The sequence below is a fragment of the Alosa alosa genome, chromosome 2 (genome assembly GCF_017589495.1).
Source record: "Alosa alosa isolate M-15738 ecotype Scorff River chromosome 2, AALO_Geno_1.1, whole genome shotgun sequence".
In the NCBI taxonomy this organism is placed as follows: domain Eukaryota; kingdom Metazoa; phylum Chordata; class Actinopteri; order Clupeiformes; family Clupeidae; genus Alosa; species Alosa alosa.
In genome coordinates this window covers 8239949-8260503 of record NC_063190.1, presented here as the reverse complement: position 1 = coordinate 8260503, position 20555 = coordinate 8239949, and the positions used below count along the sequence as shown (strand labels likewise).

The following is a 20555-nucleotide window of genomic DNA, read 5'->3' as shown; positions in this document are numbered from 1 at the left end:
TCCATGAAACACACAAGCATTCTGAACAAAAAAACAACAGCAAAAAGCCCAGATAAAAGGGGGGAGCTAAAAAAAGCACAAAATTACTGTATCTAATCTCTGCGATCTTCAGGGTTACAGTAGGCCACATGTTTTCATTAACATCGCATTGATTACATGGTCAAAGATATTGACACAAATTTCATCACTGACAACAGTTCAGTTGTAGCCAAATGGAATGCCACCACCACGCATTCTTACACCTCTACCTTGCCCTCTCCTTGGGCCTGCTCTTCTCCCTGGCCCTGCTCCTCTCACTGCATCTCTTACTGGGCCTGCTCTTCTCCCTGGGCCCCTTGCTCTTATTCTTTCTTGTCCAGACATTACAGTGTTTGTCTTTTTTCTGTTTCTGTTTCTAAAAACATTACTCCTCCAAGTCCTCATTTTACTGTGTCAGTGTAATAGAACAAAATAAACCCTGCCACTGAGTCTAAGCCAGACTGGAATCAGCTCAACATAAATCAGTTGTGTGTCAATTATTGAATTGTTTGTTTATTATCAGCTGAGATATATTGTTTTTGAACTGATATCATTGCAGAAGCAGAGGTTTTTATACTGTATCTAAGGTTTGGAATATTGTTTTTACTATTGTGGGATGTTGTGTGTTAACATTCGTAAATACTGCAAAAGCAATCCATAATTTTGTTGGGAGGTATAGCTTGTCTGTGAGCATGAAAGCATTGTGGAAATGTGTTCACTGACTGCATATCGTGTGCAAACGACATGAAATGTGTAAATGGTATGGCCACAAAAGACCGATGCTGTGCTAATTGTATTTAGAGTTTTGAAAATGTGACAACTGGTTGGACAAACGCTTGTTAGCGACTGAAAAAAACTGTAATAATATCTGTCTTATAACAATATTCATATGGTTTTTAATGGGTTGCATCTCTCGTGTCAGATAGTCTTTGCTCATGACTTCCATCACAATGAACTTTTACTGGAATGTTGCGTTTATTGCCCATTCAATTTGTATGTGGTTTGAAAACCACTAGATAATCAATGACTAAATTAGAAATTAATAGGCCCAACATTTGCATATGATGCAGGTCAGCAAATCACTTTAAAGCCTTACTCATCCTTTACCTCCACATTTTCCTATTCAAAATAGGGTAATATTTTATTGTTAAAAGAATGACAGGAAAGGTGATCAAGGTGTAAATTACTATTTTTCATATTTTTCTACATCTCAAAACAACCTTTTAAATAAATACAAATGATAAGCAGTCTATATAAAGAATGGTATGTCTTCTTTTATTGACCAGGTAGGGGCATAACACACCAGAACGTAAAAAAGGGTGCAATATTATAAGCAGTACCTACTACCTAATGATCATGTTGGAATTATGACTCATGTGAGTTGTGTCCAACAGTTCACTTTTTGGCATTACCTTACAAAAAATATCATATAGACAACAACATGCATTTATATGGCGCTTTTCAAGACACCCAAAGCGCTTCACCGTGATGGAGGAACCTCACTAACCACCATATGTGTAGTACCCACACCCACATTTTGTTTTTATTATTATTGATCTTGTCACATTTGCTTTTCCTGAGCATACTTTTCTCTCTAAAACTGAAAGCACACCTGCATCCCTCAGTAGTCCATATCAGAATCTCAAATGCAATACTGCATCTGCTGTGAGAGAAGATCATAACATTTAAATTGTTTAACAGTAGTCAATGGTTGTACAAGCAGTAGTACATATATACAAAGCATGCTGTGGATTGTTAATCTGTCTATGTGACAGGTTTCTTTTACATACAAAAGTGAGGGGGCCTACCAAAACTTTACTGTTATTCCTTTGCGGTGCAATATGAAAATTACAGCACTATTAATGAACATGTACATAAGCAAAACAGACACAGAAAACAAATCATTACTATTCACAGTATCTACAATTACATTTGTAAGTCCTGTCATTAGATTTGCAATCATGAAAAATAAGAGTTGATTTCGGTTCACAGATTGAATAAGGCATAAGCCTTCCATTTCCGTTCTTGGATTTGCTTTCTTCATTTCATCATCTTGATGCAGATTCCATGAGGTTGGAATGATGTAACAATTTGTCAGGGCTTTTGCAAATAGTAAAACGACATCAACAACACTTAAACAAGTCAAGAAGTACATGCATTCAGCAATAATCCAGACACAGTAAGGCAGATTGGCCATCCGACGTGAAACTGGTTCTATGTGTATTTGACAGAAGTGTAACATCACATATAATAGAAAACTTACAATTAATAGCTTCTGAATAACTTTCAACCAGTCTTTGATCAGTAGTCGTGTTTCCATTATGTACAGCCCGACTTGCACTCCTGCCATGTAAATAGCTACATAGCCAAACACAGAGAAGATGCCCTCTCGGTTAGCAGCAAGAAAACTCCCAGTCCTATCTTCACTGTGGATAATGAAAGTTTTCAAGCTAGTTGTCTCGAGGACAACCTGATAAATTCCAGAAATCAAAAGTGCAAAAAGCCAGGATTTCTTGACTGGAAATATAGCCAAAATTATGGATGCCATGACTCTCACTATTGCTAAAGTGAAAAAAAAGTTCCAGTGAACTCCATACTCGGACACATGCTCCTGATATCCTGACATTTTCACACTAATCATCCTTGCCATCCCAAGCAAAACCAAGGGCCAGACAGACCACAGTTGTCTCACAACATGGCTGAGATTGGACCCCTTCTTTTCTTTTCTCCGTGCCTCAGGACAGACAATTGCATTTGCAAGTATGTAAGCTCCAACACCTAGGTCCATGACACCAGTTCCGTAGGTCTCCGTTTTCGCATAGCGTCGTGGGAACACACTGAAGTCAACTGCCAGAATGCATAAGGCTGTTTTTACATTAACTTGCACTCTAAAAACAGTTACAAATGGTACCAAATTAGTCTCAACTTTGCTCTGGAGAAACCTCTTCATTAGATCAAGTAATGGTGCTGCCGGTTTCTTCTTTTGGTATACTTGGTAAAGTACACCAACGTCAATCACTGCAAGGCCTGTGATGGCCAGATAAAGCACCCCACTGAATAAGGTGGAGTACAGGACCAAAGGAAGTACTAAGAAGGTAAAGTCTAACAGAAAGTGAGACTTCCAGGAAAGTGGAAAAGTCTCTTTGCCGAGATAACAAAGGATGAAAAATAACCCTCGGCTCAGCACACACAGGGGTGCTACCAAGGATCCAAAAGCAACTTCTCCCAAAGTTGTGCCATTCAAATTGCTGACGAAGGCCTCCTTCAACAACTTCTTGCTCATAACCTGTAAATGCAACAGATAAATATGTTGTCAAGCAGGGACATTTTCAACAGGAAGTGGAATTTTAAACAAGTCACTGGCAAGCATTTATTTTGTTTGTAGGGTGGCTTTGGAGTTTATGTAGCCTATTTATTTTCAAACTGCAATGGAAACCATTCCAATCCTGCTTTACTTACTTACATGATTCTAGAATCTATAACTACAAACAGGTACAAGAACCAAGCAACAAACTGGGAGCTAACAGTTTGATGGAATGGATCAAAACAAATTCATAACCTACCCCATCCATTGCTGGAGAAAATTTGTAAGTGCAAACACCTGGATACCGCCGGGTTTGTAAATCAGATGATAAACATAATTGCTTTGCTTCCGCTGCCACAAATAAGATTTCACTTGAAGAAGATGAGTCAAAAGTTCGACACTAGCTAACGTTATCGCTAGCTATTCCAGGATAGCTGTAGGTGTCTCAAAACTTGTTGACGTTAGTCGTTGCTATTCCCTGCTAAAGTTAGCTCGTGTAATTTCAGTGTAATCTCCGTTTACGACCAAAACAATCACTGTTATAGCCAGCAGCTTCCAACAAGTTTACTAATGCCCCATGCATGACTGTAGATAGCGATGCATTTTCATTCATTTCCGCGTATGAATCCTGGGCGTTCCCATGTGAAGTGTCAGAGCACAGGTCTGCTCTTACTGGTTTGAAAGCGAGGAGGGCGTGTTTGTTCCAGCATGACGGCTCGGGCATATTTCAGCAACCGGTGTGAGATTTGAGAGTCCAACGAGGCGGGGAGCGTTTTGTCCTTCACTGTGGAATATTTTATGACATACGAACTGGAAGAATGCCATTCTGTTTGAAATGGAGGAGTAGTGGGACATAACTTGTTTCTCACTGGAAGTGTAAACGTTTTTTTACGATGGCTGATAAAAAACACACGATTCCTTTGGAAGGCGTATTATCCTCAAACAGTAACGACTGGGACAGTGCCAAATCCACACATTTTGAAAGCGGGCGAAACATCAACCAAGTCAAGGTGGGTCTGATTTAGCTACTTATTTCGTTAATTTGAACTTTTTTTTTTTTAACAAGACTTGTCTTGAAAATGCAGTCTGGACTTAAATTATTAACACATTCTCTATTATAATGTATGGGGAGTAAGTTATTGCTAACGTTATAAAAGTTATTTTGAAGCTAATGCTAACGAGAATGCCTGTTATGGGACAGTGGTGGTGGTGGTGGTTGGTGTGTGTGGGCCAGTTTTCTGGGAGGGGATTCTTGACATGGCATTCTAGCTAAAAGTTAGCAGAAGCAGTTAGCCCGCAGTCAATGTTGTCATAAAATGACATCGCAAATGACATGGAACTTGATGCATTCCCTTGTGTATCATCATATCACTGACGATTAATAAGTAGGCTAATCTAATATATCTAAGTTAAAATTTTCAAACAAGTAATTTAAGGATTAATATACAGTATCAGTGTCTTGATGTCCAATAGGTAACATTAATCATAAAAGCACATTCTTTGACGGTTGTGATAATCATGCTATTCTCATGCTGTATCATTAACATTAATTCCAGTAACTATAATGTGCAATGGGATTAGACGTCATATCAAAACAAGGACGGGGCAGCAGAAGCATTATCTACAAACCATCCACACCGTCGACATAATCACTGTCACAGTTTCAACCCTCGTGCTCTATCGTAACGTTAATCCTGCACGATGCCGTTCCATTGAGGAGTACATCCCATAAGCCGCCAGTTTGAAGTACTTCCAGTGAAGCACTTTGTATCGGATTTGTTTGTAGGATGTGACCTGCACCTTTATAATTAATGTCTGTGTACAAAAGATCGTCCAGCCTGTCAGGTGCAGACTACTAGACCTGTTCACTATGTGGATGGGATGCTGTTATCGAGACAATTAACTTTTCTATATATGTAGCTACCCTCCTCATTTTAACAAATGTTTCACAGAATTATCTCTTCCTCATAGGATGCAACAGTTAATGAGACTGGAAATTATATCCTAAATTATAGCCAACAATTTGATAGGCTAGTGGAACATGATGTCTGAAGGTGTGTTTTGTTGTCTCAAAGACTGACCCAAATGTCTTCAAAGCCATTAGAGGCTGCGTCAGCCAAGTGGTGCTGACATGTTGCATGGAGCTAATTCATGTGGGACCGCACACCATCTGGGAAGGATGTGTCAGTGACATGTTTTGTATTACATAACATTTTATTATAATCCCTTATAGCTTGCAGAACACATTATGTCGCTATTTCTTATTTGGCAAAAAAACAGCTGTACCACATGAGGAGGGCAGCTGGATTTTGCCAACCACTGGTTTGCAGCACTACATCTTTGCCTTGTCATGCAAACTCATACCTTCAGATTATTATTTGTTAAACATGAGCAGAGCCTTGCATCTTTGGCTCGTCCCTTTCCCTTATTTTGCACTAATCCCAGAGGTGTGTTTCAAAGGTCCATGGCCTGCGAGAGAAGATTCAGGCCAGACGGAAGTCTCTTAATGACTCCTTGGAGGGCGAAGTCAGGGCCTTCCTGATCAACGAAGACGAACTCCACACCTACGATGACCTCACCAAAGTGAATCCAGTTACGCCAACCACAGGTATCCCCCTCACAAGGAGTAACCATATTTAGCTTATTTTTTTGCAGTTTTTGTCACGTTATCTGTAAAACGTCCCTTACCTATGATTTAACCTTGATGTCCTAATTGCCTTTAACAATGAAAATGTTGTTTTTGTTTAATCATAACTTCTTGATAAGCAGTCTGTGAAGCGTTCACCTCTGTTGACCTTTGTTGAGTCATGCTTGATATCCTCTCAGTGGCCTGTGTGGCTGAGTCTTAGGTAATTAATACCGGCCAGTCTTGATTTTGACCTCTCCTTCCACTCTCCCTCCTGTTATTCGCCTGCGCTGCTAGTCCTTAACTGCCTGCAGGCCAGGTACAGGGCGAGGGTGTTCTACACTCATGCGGGTTGCACCCTGGTGGCTCTCAACCCCTTCCATCCTGTGCCGCAACTCTACTCTCTGGATGTGATGAAAGAGTATCACACAGCTCCAAAGCCTCAGGTGGGTGGACACGGTGTATCACTCGCTAGACACCACATGCTTTTATGAAGGTGTTTACACACCTGTGTGTGCACAGACAGAAGGTGTTTGTGGACAAATACATATGTACACAAATAGCAAGGGTGCTTCTCCCAAACATATCAACTGAGTCAAAGGAGTTGACAGGTTTACACACCTGTGTGTGCACAGACAGAAGGTGTTTGTGGACAAATACATATGTACACAAATAGCAAGGGTGCTTCTCCCAAACATATCAACTGAGTCAAAGGAGTGTAATGGAATAATAAAAAAAGTAATGTGTGTATTTAAAAACAAAACATTTACACCCTCAAGTATTGGATGTATGTGCTGAAGATATTCTATTTTGGAGACACCATGTAAATTCACAAAATGGAAGATAAATGATGCACTCTTTGTTGTACTTATTTACTACCTGGAGAGTTGTGCTGTCTGCTTTGTTGACAGTTCTTCAATAATCATTCCTTAATTCCAAAAAGGAAACACCTCCTGAAATTGTGAGGCATAGTTATTTATCATTGCCAGTGTTTATACTGGTAGCTCGTAACCATGAACTAGTCCATGTCAGTGTTTACTTGATAATTGTGACTAAACTCAAATCAAATGTGCAGTGGCCTTCGGTTTTTGTCTGAATAAGCCTCTGGATTAAGGCTACCGAAGTAAATGACAGCAAAATGATGGGGATTGGTTCACTAGACACACTCAGGAGGAAGACTAATGACAAACATTTGCCAATTTCACCTGAACAGGAATTCAAGCCTCACATCTTCATAGTGGCTGAGGCGGCTTACAGGAATGTGCAGGGCCAAGTAGAGCCGACAAATCAGTCCCTCGTGGTCAGTGGAGAGAGTGGAGCGGGGAAGGTAAGAAGTTCTATTTCTGTTAAATTGTTCACCACTTCTACCTAATGTCCCGAAGGCAACTGTTGTACATAACTACGTTCTAGCAGAGTGTGAAGAGAGAGACCATGTCAATGTTTCCCTTGGCAACATGTGGGCAATGTTACAGGAATTTTCTCCCTTGTTATCAACAAGCAATATAGATATTTTTTAAAATAAATTGCCATGATTAACACGTTAATTGTGACAACGCTAGTTAATATACTTTGTTATTGATCTGTTTTCATTGGATGTGTCTGTAGACATGGACGTCTAGGTGCCTGATGAAGTACTACGCCACAGTGGCAGCGTCTTCTCAGACCTGCCAGGACACAGTGGAGAGGATAGAGAAAAGAGTCCTGGACTCCAACCCCATCATGGAGGCCTTTGGTGAGCCTGTGGACTTCTCTAAGAATAAATCCAGGTTTTTATAAAGGCTGTAGTTTTATGTACCCTCTCTAAATACTAAACGTTGTGTTGTTCTCCACTGTCTTCAACAGGAAACGCCTGCACTTTACGGAATAGCAACAGTAGTCGATTTGGAAAATACATTCAGCTCCAGCTAAACAGGTCCTTCTTGTTCCCATGCTCTCTGTTATATCTAATAATATAAAACCCTGATTAACGTGATAATGCACCATGTGACTTGGGGCAAGGGCAGTGGTGGCTGGTGCAGAGCTTGAAGGGCAGTGTGTCCTTTTGTTATGCAGGTCTCAGTTGCTGGTTGGGGCATCGGTCCAGACTTATCTACTGGAAAAGACCAGGGTTGCCTTTCAAGCTGCTAATGAGAGGAATTTCCACATATTTTATCAGGCAAGTGAAGATTTGTAATAGATGTTGATGTTGTGGTTACAGATTTGTTCTCACATGTCAAATACCAGTATTTGCTGGACATTCTTATTACAATGATCACATAACATTCTATGACAGAATGAATGTTGCAAGCATCTAGGTCAGGGGTGCCAGGCTCATATTAGGCAGTGGGCCGGATTTGATGGAATGAGACCTCTTGGGGGTAGTCATTTTCATGGTCATTCTCATGGTCATTATCATTTTTCTGCATGGGTATCAGATTGGTGTTTGGTGATTCACTTTACTGTATTACACCCACTTCTGAGCAAACAAGGCATATATGTTTATCGTGTACTGCTGTCATAATTATTTACCCTACCTCTGTGTCTGTTTCATAAGTGTGTGTGTGTTTGTTTAAAAGATGATGAAATGGGCCACGGAGCAGCAGAGACAGGAGTGGAAGATGCCACATGACCAGAGATTCAACTGGTTGCCAAATGTTGACAGAATCTTGGAGGGTAAGTTTGTGTTCATCTAGAACTTCTCTATTTTACACTCCACCTCCATAAAAAGCAACAACAACAAATTAAGTGGCAAACTCTTTCACCATATACAGTGTATATAACATAAACCTGATGCTGGATGAGAAGGCCTGTTCTAGTTCATCCCAAAGGTGTAGAGAACCCTATTCTCTGCACGCTAGTCAAGTTCTTCCATATCAAAATGTCTTTATGGACCTTGCTTTGTGCACTATGTATAGTCATACTGGTGGAGAGATTATGGTATAATGGTGGTTTTTCAGGGGTTGGGCTTGAGTTAGTGAAGGAAAATGTAATGCTTCTGTATACTAAGACATTTTGGATAATTATGCTTCCAACTTTTTGGGCACAGTCTTTTCCCATTCTAGCATTACTGTACCCCAGTGCACAAAGCAAGGTCCATAAAGGGATGCCCAAACTGTGGTACGTACCACCGGTGGTATGCAAGCTTCTACTAGGGGGTATGTTAGATGAAAAGGGCAATGTCGAAAAGGTGTTAAAAATGATTTTTTTTTAAAAATCGTAAGCCTATGTTCTCTTTCTTCTTTGTGTTTCATAATGTTGTTCTCCACACTGTTTTTTTAGTGTGAGAGCTCATGGACCAGTTGCACATTTTGATTTTGTTATTTGTTATCATGGGCTAATTATGATGCCTGGAATGCGTCAATAGAATGTGTTACGTTTTTTATGTGTCGGATGGTGGGGGTATGCGAGCCGATTCAGGATGTAGGTGGTGGTACACAGGGAAAAAAGTTTGGGAACCGCTGCTTTATGCCATCAAACACCTTTGGGATGAATTAAAAGAGAGATTGCAAGCCAGGCCTTCTTGTCCAACATCAGTAGCTGACCTCACAAATACTCATCTGAAGGAATAGGCAAACATCTCCAGAGACACTAAAATATTGTGGAAATCCTTCCCAGAATAGTAGCTGTTTCAGCTGCAAAGGGGAACCTCCATATTAATACATGTGGATTTATGGAATGGGATGTCATGGAAGTTCCTGTGTGTGTAATGACCGGTCCAATACTTTTGTCCATATACAGTAGTATATGGCGGTGCATATGATATGACTCACTCCTGGTTTATTTTGTAGAGGATTGCTTTGAAGAGACTCTGGAGGCAATGGATCATCTTGGCATTAACTCTGACAAGCAGGCACTGATATTCAGGGTAAGGGGCATGTTTAGGGCTCAATGCCTTACCTCATCCTTTGATTTGAGTGGTTACTCATGTGGTCGTGACTTGTGAGCCTTGTTTTCCAAGCGTTTTTGTGCAAAATCTTTCAGATTTTGGCTGGCATCCTCCATCTTGGGAATGTGGCCTTCAATCCACCAACAGATGAATCTCAGCCATGTGACCTTGAGGAAGAGTCAAAAGGTCAGTGAGTCCGCTCGTGTCCTAGATATGAATAAATATGTTGACTGGCACATTCCTGTGTACCCAATACACCCTTTTGCTGGACTAAAAACATTATGTGCACATTGATGGCTTTATTTAAAAAAAAAAAAAATGTATATTATGGTCCATGGCACTGGTATTTACTACCGGTTTACTACAGAGTGGTAGCTCATCAGGAGTGTGTTGTCTGTAGTGTTCTTGCGGACGACTGCAGAGTTGCTGGGCATCCCGGTGGAGGAGCTGCAGTCCTGTCTGCGGGTGCGTGCGCTTAAGGCGGGCAGACAGAGCACGCTGCTCAAGCCCTGCTCTCGGGCAGAATGCAGCGTACGGAGGGACTGCCTGGCCAAAGTCATCTACGCACAGTGAGTGAGGTTTTTTCCCTTTATATTGATGAATGTTACCTGCCTCACTATCTTTCTGTCTCTCTTTCACTCTTTCTCTTTTTTATTCAATTCTGTGCCCTCAGCAATCATGACTAACACCTGACCTAACCCTTTTTTCTGAATAGACTGTTTGACTGGATGGTTTCCTTCATCAACAAGAGTATGTGTGCTGACAACTCCAACTGGTGCAACTTCATAGGTACAGACGTTTCCTCTTTGTTCAGTCTCTTTTTCAGTCTGTAGCATGTCACAGCATGTCTGACTTCCATTCCATTCCATCCATTTTAACCACTTCTGCAGGACTTCTGGATGTCTATGGTTTTGAGTGTTTCCAGAAGAACAACCTAGAGCAGCTGTGTATCAACTACGCTAATGAAAAACTCCAGCAGCACTTTGTAGGCCACTACCTCAAAGCACAGCAGGTATGAGCTATTTGCTGAGGAAAAATCTGTGGTCATGATTTTGTGAGGTGGACTGACAGATTTTCATTCCATATTTGGTATGTCTATCAAACGTAATATTTACCTTTTGAGTCACAGATATTGTGACTCAGTATGCATATGTATTCGTCAGGACCTTTGGTTAGGGTTCCTCTTGTGCCAGCACTGTGTGGCTATGTTAAAGTTTTCTTCATCCTCTGTTTTCAGGAGGAGTATGTGGCCGAAGGGCTGGAGTGGTCATTTGTCCAGTACCAGGATAACCAGCGCTGTTTGGACCTCATAGAGGGCAGTCCCACCAGCGTCTTCTCCCTGCTCAACGAGGTAAGTTGGCCATTCGTACAATATACAGCTCCACTGGTAGATCTTGCCATATTTAAGCTACAACGAGTATTAAAAGGAGTTGATCTGCCTTTTTTTCAGGTCTGCAGACTGAACCGAGCCTCTGACACCAAGCAGTTCATGGTTCGCCTGGAGAAAGAGCTGTCCAGTAACGACCAAATGAGCTGGGACAAGGTCAGCCCGCAGCCACACTTCATTGTGTCCCACTACGCCGGCAAGGTCAGCTATCAGATTGAAGGCATGATGGAGAAAAACAAGGTAGGTTTACAATTTGCTTTATCAGACAAATAGACACGTCATTGTTGTCATTGTGACCTAGTTTTGAAGGTCACTGCTCTCCCCTCATCCCCCTTTTCCCCTGTCTGAGGGTAGGGTGCCACTTATGTGATGAACCGCACCATTTGCATGTGGTCTGTGTTGTCACTGGATGTTCACTGGGTGACATGCCACCCGTTCCGTAGCATTGTGTGTAAATGGTGTGTGTTCCTTAACACTGTGTGTAAATGGTGTGTGTTCCGTAGCACTGTGTGTAAATGGTGTGTGTTCCTTAGCACTGTGTGTACGTAAATGGTGTGTGTTCCTTAGCACTGTGTGTGTAAATGGTGTGTGTTCCTTAGCACTGTGTGTAAATTGTGTGTGTTCCTTAGCACTGTGTGTATGTAAATGGTGTGTGTTCCTTAGCCCTGTGTGTAAATGGTGTGTGTTCCTTAGCACTGTGTGTAAATGTGTGTGTTCCTTAGCACTGTGTGTAAATGGTGTGTGTTCTCCGCCCCTCCTGCAGGACCCAGTCCCCCCTGAGCTGATCCGACTCCTGCAGCAGTCAGAGGACCCTCTGATGCACAGTCTGTTTGCTGATACTGATGCTGAGGGGGAGGCGGCCCGTGGGCACAACAAAGTGGTCACTGTGGTCTCCAAGTTTAAGGTATGGAAGCACAGAACAATGAATACTTAACCACTGCGGTTGAACCATAGTATGTGTCTGTTTTTTACCCCCGTTCTTTTTGATATATCCTGAAAATGGTTGGGTCCATATTAGAGTCTAACATTGGGTCCATATTAAAGTCTAACATGTTACATGTTTCCTTTTATGCACTTACTGTAACATGATCACATAATAGGATTATAGTAGGTACACAAAAACATTCACTCAGAAACAGATTGAGCCTTTGGTGCCTTCTCTCACCTTTTGCTGTATCCTGTTCAGAACTCTCTGGAGAGCTTGATGAAGATCCTGCACAGCACCACGCCACACTACACACGCTGCATCAAACCCAACCCAGACTGCAGGCCTCTCACTTTCAAGAAGGAGGAGGTAAGAACTGACCACAAATCACTGGGTTACAATTCCATGTTCAATTACAGTTCATGTTGATATTCAGAATGTTTAACTTGTCAAGGATTCGGCTGTGTTCTTCTGAAAGATCAATGTCTGTCTTGTCAAAATTCTTAATTTTATGACACTAAATCAGTGAGTCATGTGGGCATCTGTACCCATCTGCGATTTCACCTTGTCTCAGTTTTATGTGTTTTGTGTTTAAAAATAGAAAATCTGAGGCACTCACGAGGGTCATATCTATTAAAAGCCTTTAGTTTCACATTGCTATTCAATTTTGCGTTTCGCCATCACAGCCTCCATCAGAGCATGACCAACTAGGAGTGTATGTTACCTCTGTGACATAAGTTTAAATAAGAAACTTTGTGTTCTCCAAGGTGATTACTCAGCTGGAAGCATGTGGTATTGTGGAGACCATCAACATAAGTGCAGCAGGATTTCCTATAAGGTAATAGCTTAATCCCTCCTTAAGTGTTTGGTGTGTTTGTTTACATAATGTGAATGATGAGATTAATGCATAGGTGTTGAAGTTAATTTTAGTAATGTTACAGCTGTGACATGTACTGCTCCATGTCCTCAGGATTCCTTACGCAAGCTTCCTGCAACGTTATGGACTGATTACGCACACCAGAACACCTGCTCAGCTGACCAATCAGAATGGTAAGTGAAATGAGTAGGCAGGGGAAATTTATAGAGAAACTACTTATACTTTAGTTTGTATAATCAGATAAACCCTGTTGCAACTTTCCACTTACATCTGCCATCCCTATTTGCTTTGGTCCTTGCTATTGAAGGCAGCCAACTTGGAAGTTTCTTGAGTGTGTAAATACGCAAATCATTATTTATCAGCTAGTGGTTTGTGGTCAATACCACAAGGCATTCCATGTCAATGTTTACTCTATGTTGTCCTGATACTGTGTTTGTTCAGAATGCCAATGACTACTGTTTAGCCTTAGTATTTAAAGGTGAAGTCCATGATTACAATATCCAATTAGAATTCAGCAAATTCATATGATAATTGCTACCCATGGCTCTAGCTGTCTGTTCAGTCTCGGCTCTGCAAATGTGAGACAGACATGGTAGCTCGGCCAGAGCCATAAACAGTTGGAAGTGGGGGGATAGTTTGTTTGGCTGTTTAGCTGAAATATCAATAGCCCTTTACCAAGATCGTGGATTGCATCTTTATTGTTTTCACTTTCAAATATGATGTTAAAGTTAAAGTTGAAGATGTTAAAGTCCTAGTGCTATAGGTAGGGGATTTCACACAGCGGCCAATCAGCAGCCAAGCCTATTTGCCATCAAAATCACTAGCAAAGCAACCTTTATGGGCAAAAACATCACCAATTCCTTCCCTTCCTGTTCTCTTTCTTGTCAGTTTCGCTGGTGTTCCTTCTATATCTGTGTTGAAGCCTCTTTTAAATGAATGTGTACCTGTGGCACAGGAGACTAGTGCACAGGTAAATACATGCGTGTATTAGTGTGAACTGCATGCCAGAAGGGAAGCACTGCACGTTAGGAAGAGCTATGAATCCCTGAGGACTTCCAAACCTGACGTTAATAGTAGCAGACATGCTTTAAAATATTAAACTAAACAAAGCTGTTAATATTTGTATTGCATTACACCTAATAACAGCTAATTTAAACTAATTTAACTAACTATTACTGTTTTTAGGTAAAGTTACAGATGAGGTATCAAATTTTTTATTACAGGCGACAGTATGTGTACTCAAATTAATTGAGTGCATGCATAGTTCTGCATAGCAACTAATTTATTTCCATTGTTTTTCAGCGTGTCAGATCTTTGTTTGCATGCGCTGTCTGCTATTGTCTAAATCTCTCTCTCTCCCTCTGTCTCGCTGTCAGGATTTGAGTCCGGAGACAAGGACAGCCTTGGTTCAGCTGTGATGGATGTTCTCAGAGTGGTTTTAAGAGGGCACAGCCCTGATCCCCAGCTCCTCTCCGCCACCGCCACCCACAGCTCCCTGGTGCATTGTGGGAGAACCAAAGTCTTCCTGACTCATGCAATGGTCTGTATTAGTGACGTTGTGTTATGTTTGTTATCTGTCTAATAGGATGCACGTAGTCATGGCATAAGCAGGCTATGGATTGTGGTTGTGTGTATTTTGGTTGTGGTTGTGTGTATGTGTGTGTATTTGGGTGTGATTGTGTGTGTGTGTGTGTGTGTGTGTGTGTGTGTGTGTGTGTGTGTGTGTGTGTGGGGGGTGGGGGCAGTACCCATAATAAGTTACCCAATAATGTTTGAATAGAAAGATGGACTCATACTATACCTTCCCAGTTTTCATTTCAACACAGTGCTAGAATTCTCCTTTGACTCACTTGCAATGTGGCTCTGTGAGGTTAGATTCTAAGATGATTCCTTCAAATGTATACACAGCTGGAGCTGCTGGAAGAACATCGGGCCAAAGTTCGATCTCGGAAAGCCTTCTGCATCCAGTGCTACTGGCGGAAACACCAGAGACGAAGACGCGAAGCCAAGAGACGGGCTGCTACCCTCATCCAAGCAGGTACAGTGTAGGACACGGCACAGCAGAGAATTGAACTAGAATGACCGTGAAATGTCACTATACTGTAGATAGATAGATAGATAGATAGATAGATAGATACTTTATTGAACCCCAAGGGGAAATTCAAGAATATAGACCCTTTTAATCTGTTCCTAGAGCGTTTCCGGTTGAAACGTTCAAACCCAACCCAACCCAACTAAAAATGAACCAGACCTTTGCGTAAGGCTCTACAAAATGTCAACTTAACTTTTTTCATTGTTTTTTGGGGGTTTTTTGTCCTCCCACCGGAAAGGCCTTAGGAATGCACCTGTTTGTTTATGCAGTTGAGTTGAAAGGGTCTATACGTCCAATTTGACCGTTTACAAGACGAAGGGGATGGAAAGAGACAGGTGTCCAGTGGATTTACACACAGACAGGGTCCGACTGATTTTAGGGAGTCGGAGACTGAGGTGTTCCAAAAGGTCAGCAGTCTGATGATGACCTGGCTGGCTGGTGCGTTTGGCTGGCTGGCCAGAAGATGGCAGCTGACCGGTGTCTACACGCGAGGTGCTTCACCTGGCTTCACCTGCTTATCCCAGCGGAAGAGAACAGATTAGATAGACGTAAACATGCATTGACTGGATGGCCAATGAGTTCGCACTGGCCTTAATGCTGTATGTCTGGCCAAGGAGACGTGCCTAGTAATTGAATTACATTGATCATTCAGACTGTTAATTGTGTTGGTGCCAGGTGGTAAGTGTAGAGGAGATTTATTAAAATAGGTATTTGTTGGATGTTGTTGGAAACAAATGTTGCCAGTTTGTTCATAGCACACACTTAAGATTCACTTAAAGTAGTACATACACACGCACATACAAAACACAGTTGCACCCTGTAGCAAGAGTTGAAGGTGAATAAAATTGTTATTCTTGTACTCTTTGCAGTGGTTAGATCCTGGTTGATTCGACAGCAAATTAAGGAATGGACCAAAGCTGCTTGCATCATCCAGCGGAGATGGAAAGAGTGGAGGGTACATTTGTCCCCTTTGTTGTTTCTCATTTAATGCTGTAATAGCTGGTGGCCATTTGGTGGTGCTGTTCCTATGTAGTGGGTCTGATGTACAATATCTCGCTGCTCCCTGTTAGATGTTGATGGACGCCCTAGCAGAGGCAGAACTGGATGACGCTGAGGACATGCTTGAGGAGACTCTGGCCTCAGTGCCGGCGCTGGATCCGCTGGTGAGGGAGAGGGGCTCAGTGCAGCTCACCAGCCTCCAGGAGCCCGTGGTGGTGCGGAGCTGGCCCATGGGCCTGGCACTGGCCTCCGCGCCCAACATAACAGTGGCTCTGACCGCCACGGGCTTCCATAGGGTCGTGTCCATGATGGCGTCTCTCAAGATGCCCTTCCGGAGTGGCGAGTACAGGGTGGAGACCAATCAGTTCGACCAGGGCGTCGCCTCCATACGGGCTCAGCCACGGGTAAGACCCTGTGTGAAGGGAGTTCAGAATCTCAAAATATATCATAGATTGTCTTTTGTCTGACCGGCTCTGACTTGATCTTGATGTCATCATCAGGGTTCTGTCAAGCTGCACCTTCAGAGATCACCACTCCGTTACGCGAATATGCATCCTGGACAAAAGGGTGATGGAATCACAGGTTTCAACCAGATCCTTCTAGAAAAAAACTGACAGTTGGGATTTTAATCTGTCACAGTCAACACTAACTAGTATGTACCAAAAGAATCATTGCACCTTCAAAATATTGTGTACAAATTGACCAACCATGGAAAATGTTCCTGTGGCTGCCTTATTTAAATATTATTTAAGAATGAGCGTTCCACTTCTGACTTTGTGGCTGATAATGTTTAAGTGCCTTAAGTTCATGACTAGGTGATTACTTACTGAAAGTTTTTTTTAATACACCTTTTAATAAAAAATAGATGTTCTAGCAGTTAAAAGTACTTTTATTAAGAATTATCTTAAAGTGGAAGTATAGTAACTTGTCAGTCACATTAGTAAAGATTCTAAACGTTTATATAGATCTTAATCAGGGAAGCTGAAATCATCTGGCTTTATGCATTTGTGTTAATACTTGAAAGGAGGCATTGCTAATTGTACTTGCTTGTTATTCCTACAATGTTCTACAGGCCAGTTATGACCATGTTGTCTAATTTATGAATTATATACAGTGCTTCCACAGTCTACCCTAAAAGCTGCTAAACACCCCAAACACTGCTTGGGTTTGGTCAGAGACTCATGATTAAGGGATACGGTTTTAAATCTGATATATCAGAGGGATTGTATTTGTACAGTATTTGTGGCAGGATGTAAAAAGGGCTGACTTGCCTCATTCCTCAATGTCATTCTTTACCAAAAACACCTGGAGAATGCAGGTGGTTTAGTTATCCAAATAAGAGGACCAAAACTTGCTCAGGATGTGTTGTGCCATAGTGCATGCCATAGTGAATTTGATACTGATGTATGACGGGTCAGGGAGTTTTACCTCATCTCCAATTTCTATCATGTTTTGTGTAGGGCATTTTGTATTATAAGGCAACATAACAGTAACTAATTGAACTCTTCTTGATTTCTGTAAACTTCCATGGAGATTTTAAGCCTGGGGAGAAATAAATCAATTAGGGTAGATTGTCTTAAGTGATAAAGAATACATCTAACTTTGTAGAAACTCAAGATATGGCAATAAAAAGCATTCAACACATTGAGCAGATTTTCTTTGATTTTTTTTAATTTTATTACAAGCACACAGAAGCACACATCCAATGGAGCACATCCTGAACTATTGCATCCAGACTATTCAAAATGTGCAATTTACCATATGCTTTATGCAAACTTTGTGCAAAAAACTTATAAGGTTTTAATATTTAATTACATGATATGTTTAATAAGGTTTTAATATTTAATTACATATTTAATATTTAATTACATGATATGTTTATATAACCCTCACATAATGAATAGATGAAAGAAATGTGTAGAAGAGAAATTCTGCCCTGTGCATGAAATTCTCTAATAGAACTTTTCAGATTTCACTACTATAGTCCCTTTCACAACGGAGGAACTTTTTGCAGTTCCTAGAACATACAGTTCCTAGAACCCCTTTTTTCGCGCACTGGGGATTAAAAGGTTCCTTTGACCGCAGTTCCTATAACTATTTCAACTCCTACTTTGGGGTATGGCATAGGAACTATGGCTGATTTGCATGCCAAGGCAGCAGAAGCATCATTTTTTTTTTTAAATGGAAAATTCTGTACAAATAATTCTGCATCTGTTTAAATTTGCAAAACATTAACACCTGCATGGGAAGGCTGCAGACTGCCTACTGTCATGCAACAAATGCCTTCTGGACAGATGATGAGAATAAATTGTATTAACAATGCTGGTAGCTAGTAACTAAATAGCAATCCTGTCCGTTTCATTACTTTATGGCTATGTAATCATTGGGCTACTAATGTGTGAAGTCATCTCAGAGTTCCTAGTGTGTGAATGTGAACAGAAAAAAAGCCCTAGGAACTGTAGTTGTAGGTGTAGCCTCTCCAGTTACAGTAGTTAGTAGAACTGTGTTCCTAGAACTGTTGTGTCCGAATGCACCTATTATCTTACTCTATGGGTTTAAAATTGCAGTCTGTGGTTCTAGTGCAGTCCTGTGGTGTGGTTTCCCACATACAAGACTGAGTAAGAAAGCTTGAGTTTGCACACACAGAATGGACAGCTAGAGGACCAATTTAATGAATTTGAGAAGTGTATTGGATTCAAGTCTTGGACTGTACCTTTTAAAGCTGCAACATTTTTGACATCAGATTACACTCAGAGAGAGAGAGAACTGGTGGTATACTTCTGTTATAACTAGGAAATTTATACTTAATTATTTTTGCTTTGCTTGTTTGTGTGTCATCTTATCCTGTCAGGGTGGAAAAAGTTTACCTGTTAAGCTGATGATACATGGGGCAATTTTTCTCATTATTGTGGTTCTGGCATGTTCCCATTGTTATTGGGAAACAACTTTTCTGGAGAACTTTAATCAACAGGAGACAAATCATCATGATCATCCAATCAGTATAAATGGAACTGGCTATATGGTTGCTCAGCAACATTGCTTAAAAAGTCGCCCCATGTATAGACCATTGAGACATTTAAAACCATTTCTGGAGAATTTATATAGGGGTCATGTTTGAATGCACCCATTCAGAAACATTTGGCTTTGGGCAGGATCCAGTTTTAACCTGAAAGCATGCTAATATCTGATGTTCATGAGCATCAATCAAGAGCAAAGTATAGTAGCATCACTGGTCATAAACATACTGTAGATTTGTAAACTGTCATTACTCTGATGAGTCTATGTACAGACCAAAGAGAACACATTAAGATATATAAAATGTAATGTGATCAACATAAAAGGTATTGCTTCAACCGTCTACAGGTCTGGAAGCTACAGTCCTGACTGATGGCAGATCTTTGTCGCCTCCCACTGGATTGAAAGAAAAAAAGCACCGGGTGTAATTTGTTTGCTTCAAAACTAGACCCAGCTCACTTCATAGAAAAGCTATGATGGTTGATAAAATGATGGTTTACCACAGCATGCTTCTGTGTAACTTTTTCCGAGATGGAGAAAAGCACATATTGATGCATCTTGAACCCATATAAGAACACAACATAAAATGGAAGGTTTTATTTTACTTTTTTTATTTAGTAATAAACACAATGTTAAAACATCATAAAAGTGCCTCATAACACCAAACACTTAAGACAGTCAACACCCAAAAACAAGCTATTCTTGCATACAGCTGTAACCCGACACGGGGGCGGGAGGAATAGGCGAGTAGGCTAGACTCGTGACAGAATCCGAAGCCTCCTTTTTTTTTAGGCTGGACTAGAGTCGCCATGATCCACTCGATTTGAAGGGAAAAGGCAGACAAACAATTGGACCACGTTCCAGTTTCACATCTTGGCCAAGTGGGTTCTGCAAAAACAAAACAATACAGCCGTGACATTAGCCTACATTGCATGCCATAGTCTACAAGGAAATGTTCTGAACTAACAGTGAACAAAATACAGGTTCATGAAAGAATGTTCTTGTTACACAACAGTGGGCCTACAAAACATGCCCCGACATGTGAATGTTTTCATCCAACGCTGACCAAGCAAGAAACAAAGCCCAAAGCAATTCTGTCCCAAACATCGGATTTAAGTTGCTTTTTTGATGTCATCTTACCAAAATCCACATTTCAAGACGAACAGCTTTTGGTCCTCCGACGTTTCAGTTCACTGTTACGGAGTTTTTCAGCTATTTTGCGCTCGTGGCCAGCTGGCAAATGGCGATTGGTGTTTAATCCAATTTCTTTCTTGGTTCTTCCTTTTCCTCCAGCGTGACAAGAATAGTCGTTAAGATTGTAATATTCATACTGGTCGTAATGCGCCTCCTCAAAAGAAGTCAACCGTTCAACATCAGTTGCCATGTTTTCAAATCGATATATTAACGTTTTCTCTACCACAACACAGTCCGTCCAAGGTGCAGAATG

At 41.1% G+C, this 20555-nt stretch overlaps 2 protein-coding genes across 3 annotated transcripts; one reads left to right on the top strand and one right to left on the bottom strand.

The window, feature by feature from the left end:
• Positions 1-1272: 1272 nt before the first annotated feature.
• On the bottom strand, positions 1273-3962 carry pigw (phosphatidylinositol glycan anchor biosynthesis, class W). Its single transcript, XM_048237493.1, has 2 exons — positions 3582-3962; positions 1273-3304 (listed from the first exon to the last, which is right to left on the bottom strand). Exons 1-2 carry the CDS (start codon positions 3588-3590, stop codon positions 1823-1825), a joined length of 1491 nt encoding a protein of 496 aa, XP_048093450.1. The 5' UTR covers positions 3591-3962; the 3' UTR covers positions 1273-1822.
• Positions 3463-17741, top strand: LOC125290994 (unconventional myosin-XIX). 2 transcript variants are annotated; one of them, XM_048237492.1, is made up of 24 exons: positions 3463-3605; positions 5783-5930; positions 6246-6394; positions 7162-7275; positions 7554-7680; positions 7791-7860; positions 8001-8103; positions 8504-8600; positions 9716-9792; positions 9909-9999; positions 10214-10382; positions 10529-10602; positions 10704-10825; positions 11051-11164; positions 11264-11440; positions 11964-12104; positions 12387-12494; positions 12893-12963; positions 13096-13175; positions 14379-14542; positions 14911-15040; positions 15964-16049; positions 16165-16497; positions 16594-17741. In XM_048237492.1, the coding sequence occupies exons 1-24, from the start codon at positions 3555-3557 to the stop codon at positions 16705-16707; spliced, it is 2910 nt and encodes a 969-aa protein (XP_048093449.1). In that variant the 5' UTR covers positions 3463-3554; the 3' UTR covers positions 16708-17741. The 2 variants fall into 2 exon arrangements, with proteins under 2 accessions (XP_048093449.1, XP_048093448.1); XM_048237491.1 differs by lacking the exon at positions 3463-3605 and adding an exon at positions 4068-4332.
• The last annotated feature ends 2814 nt before the right edge of the window (positions 17742-20555 follow it).

Bases quoted from the DNA above. Each gene is read 5' to 3' on its own strand.
- LOC125290994 (XM_048237491.1), top strand. From the start codon at position 4,216: ATGGCTGATAAAAAACACACGATTCCTTTGGAAGGCGTATTATCCTCA. The intron at 7,681-7,790 runs GTGAGCCTGTGG...TGTCTTCAACAG, and splicing joins CCCCATCATGGAGGCCTTTG to GAAACGCCTGCACTTTACGG. The intron at 11,165-11,263 runs GTAAGTTGGCCA...CCTTTTTTTCAG, and splicing joins TCTTCTCCCTGCTCAACGAG to GTCTGCAGACTGAACCGAGC.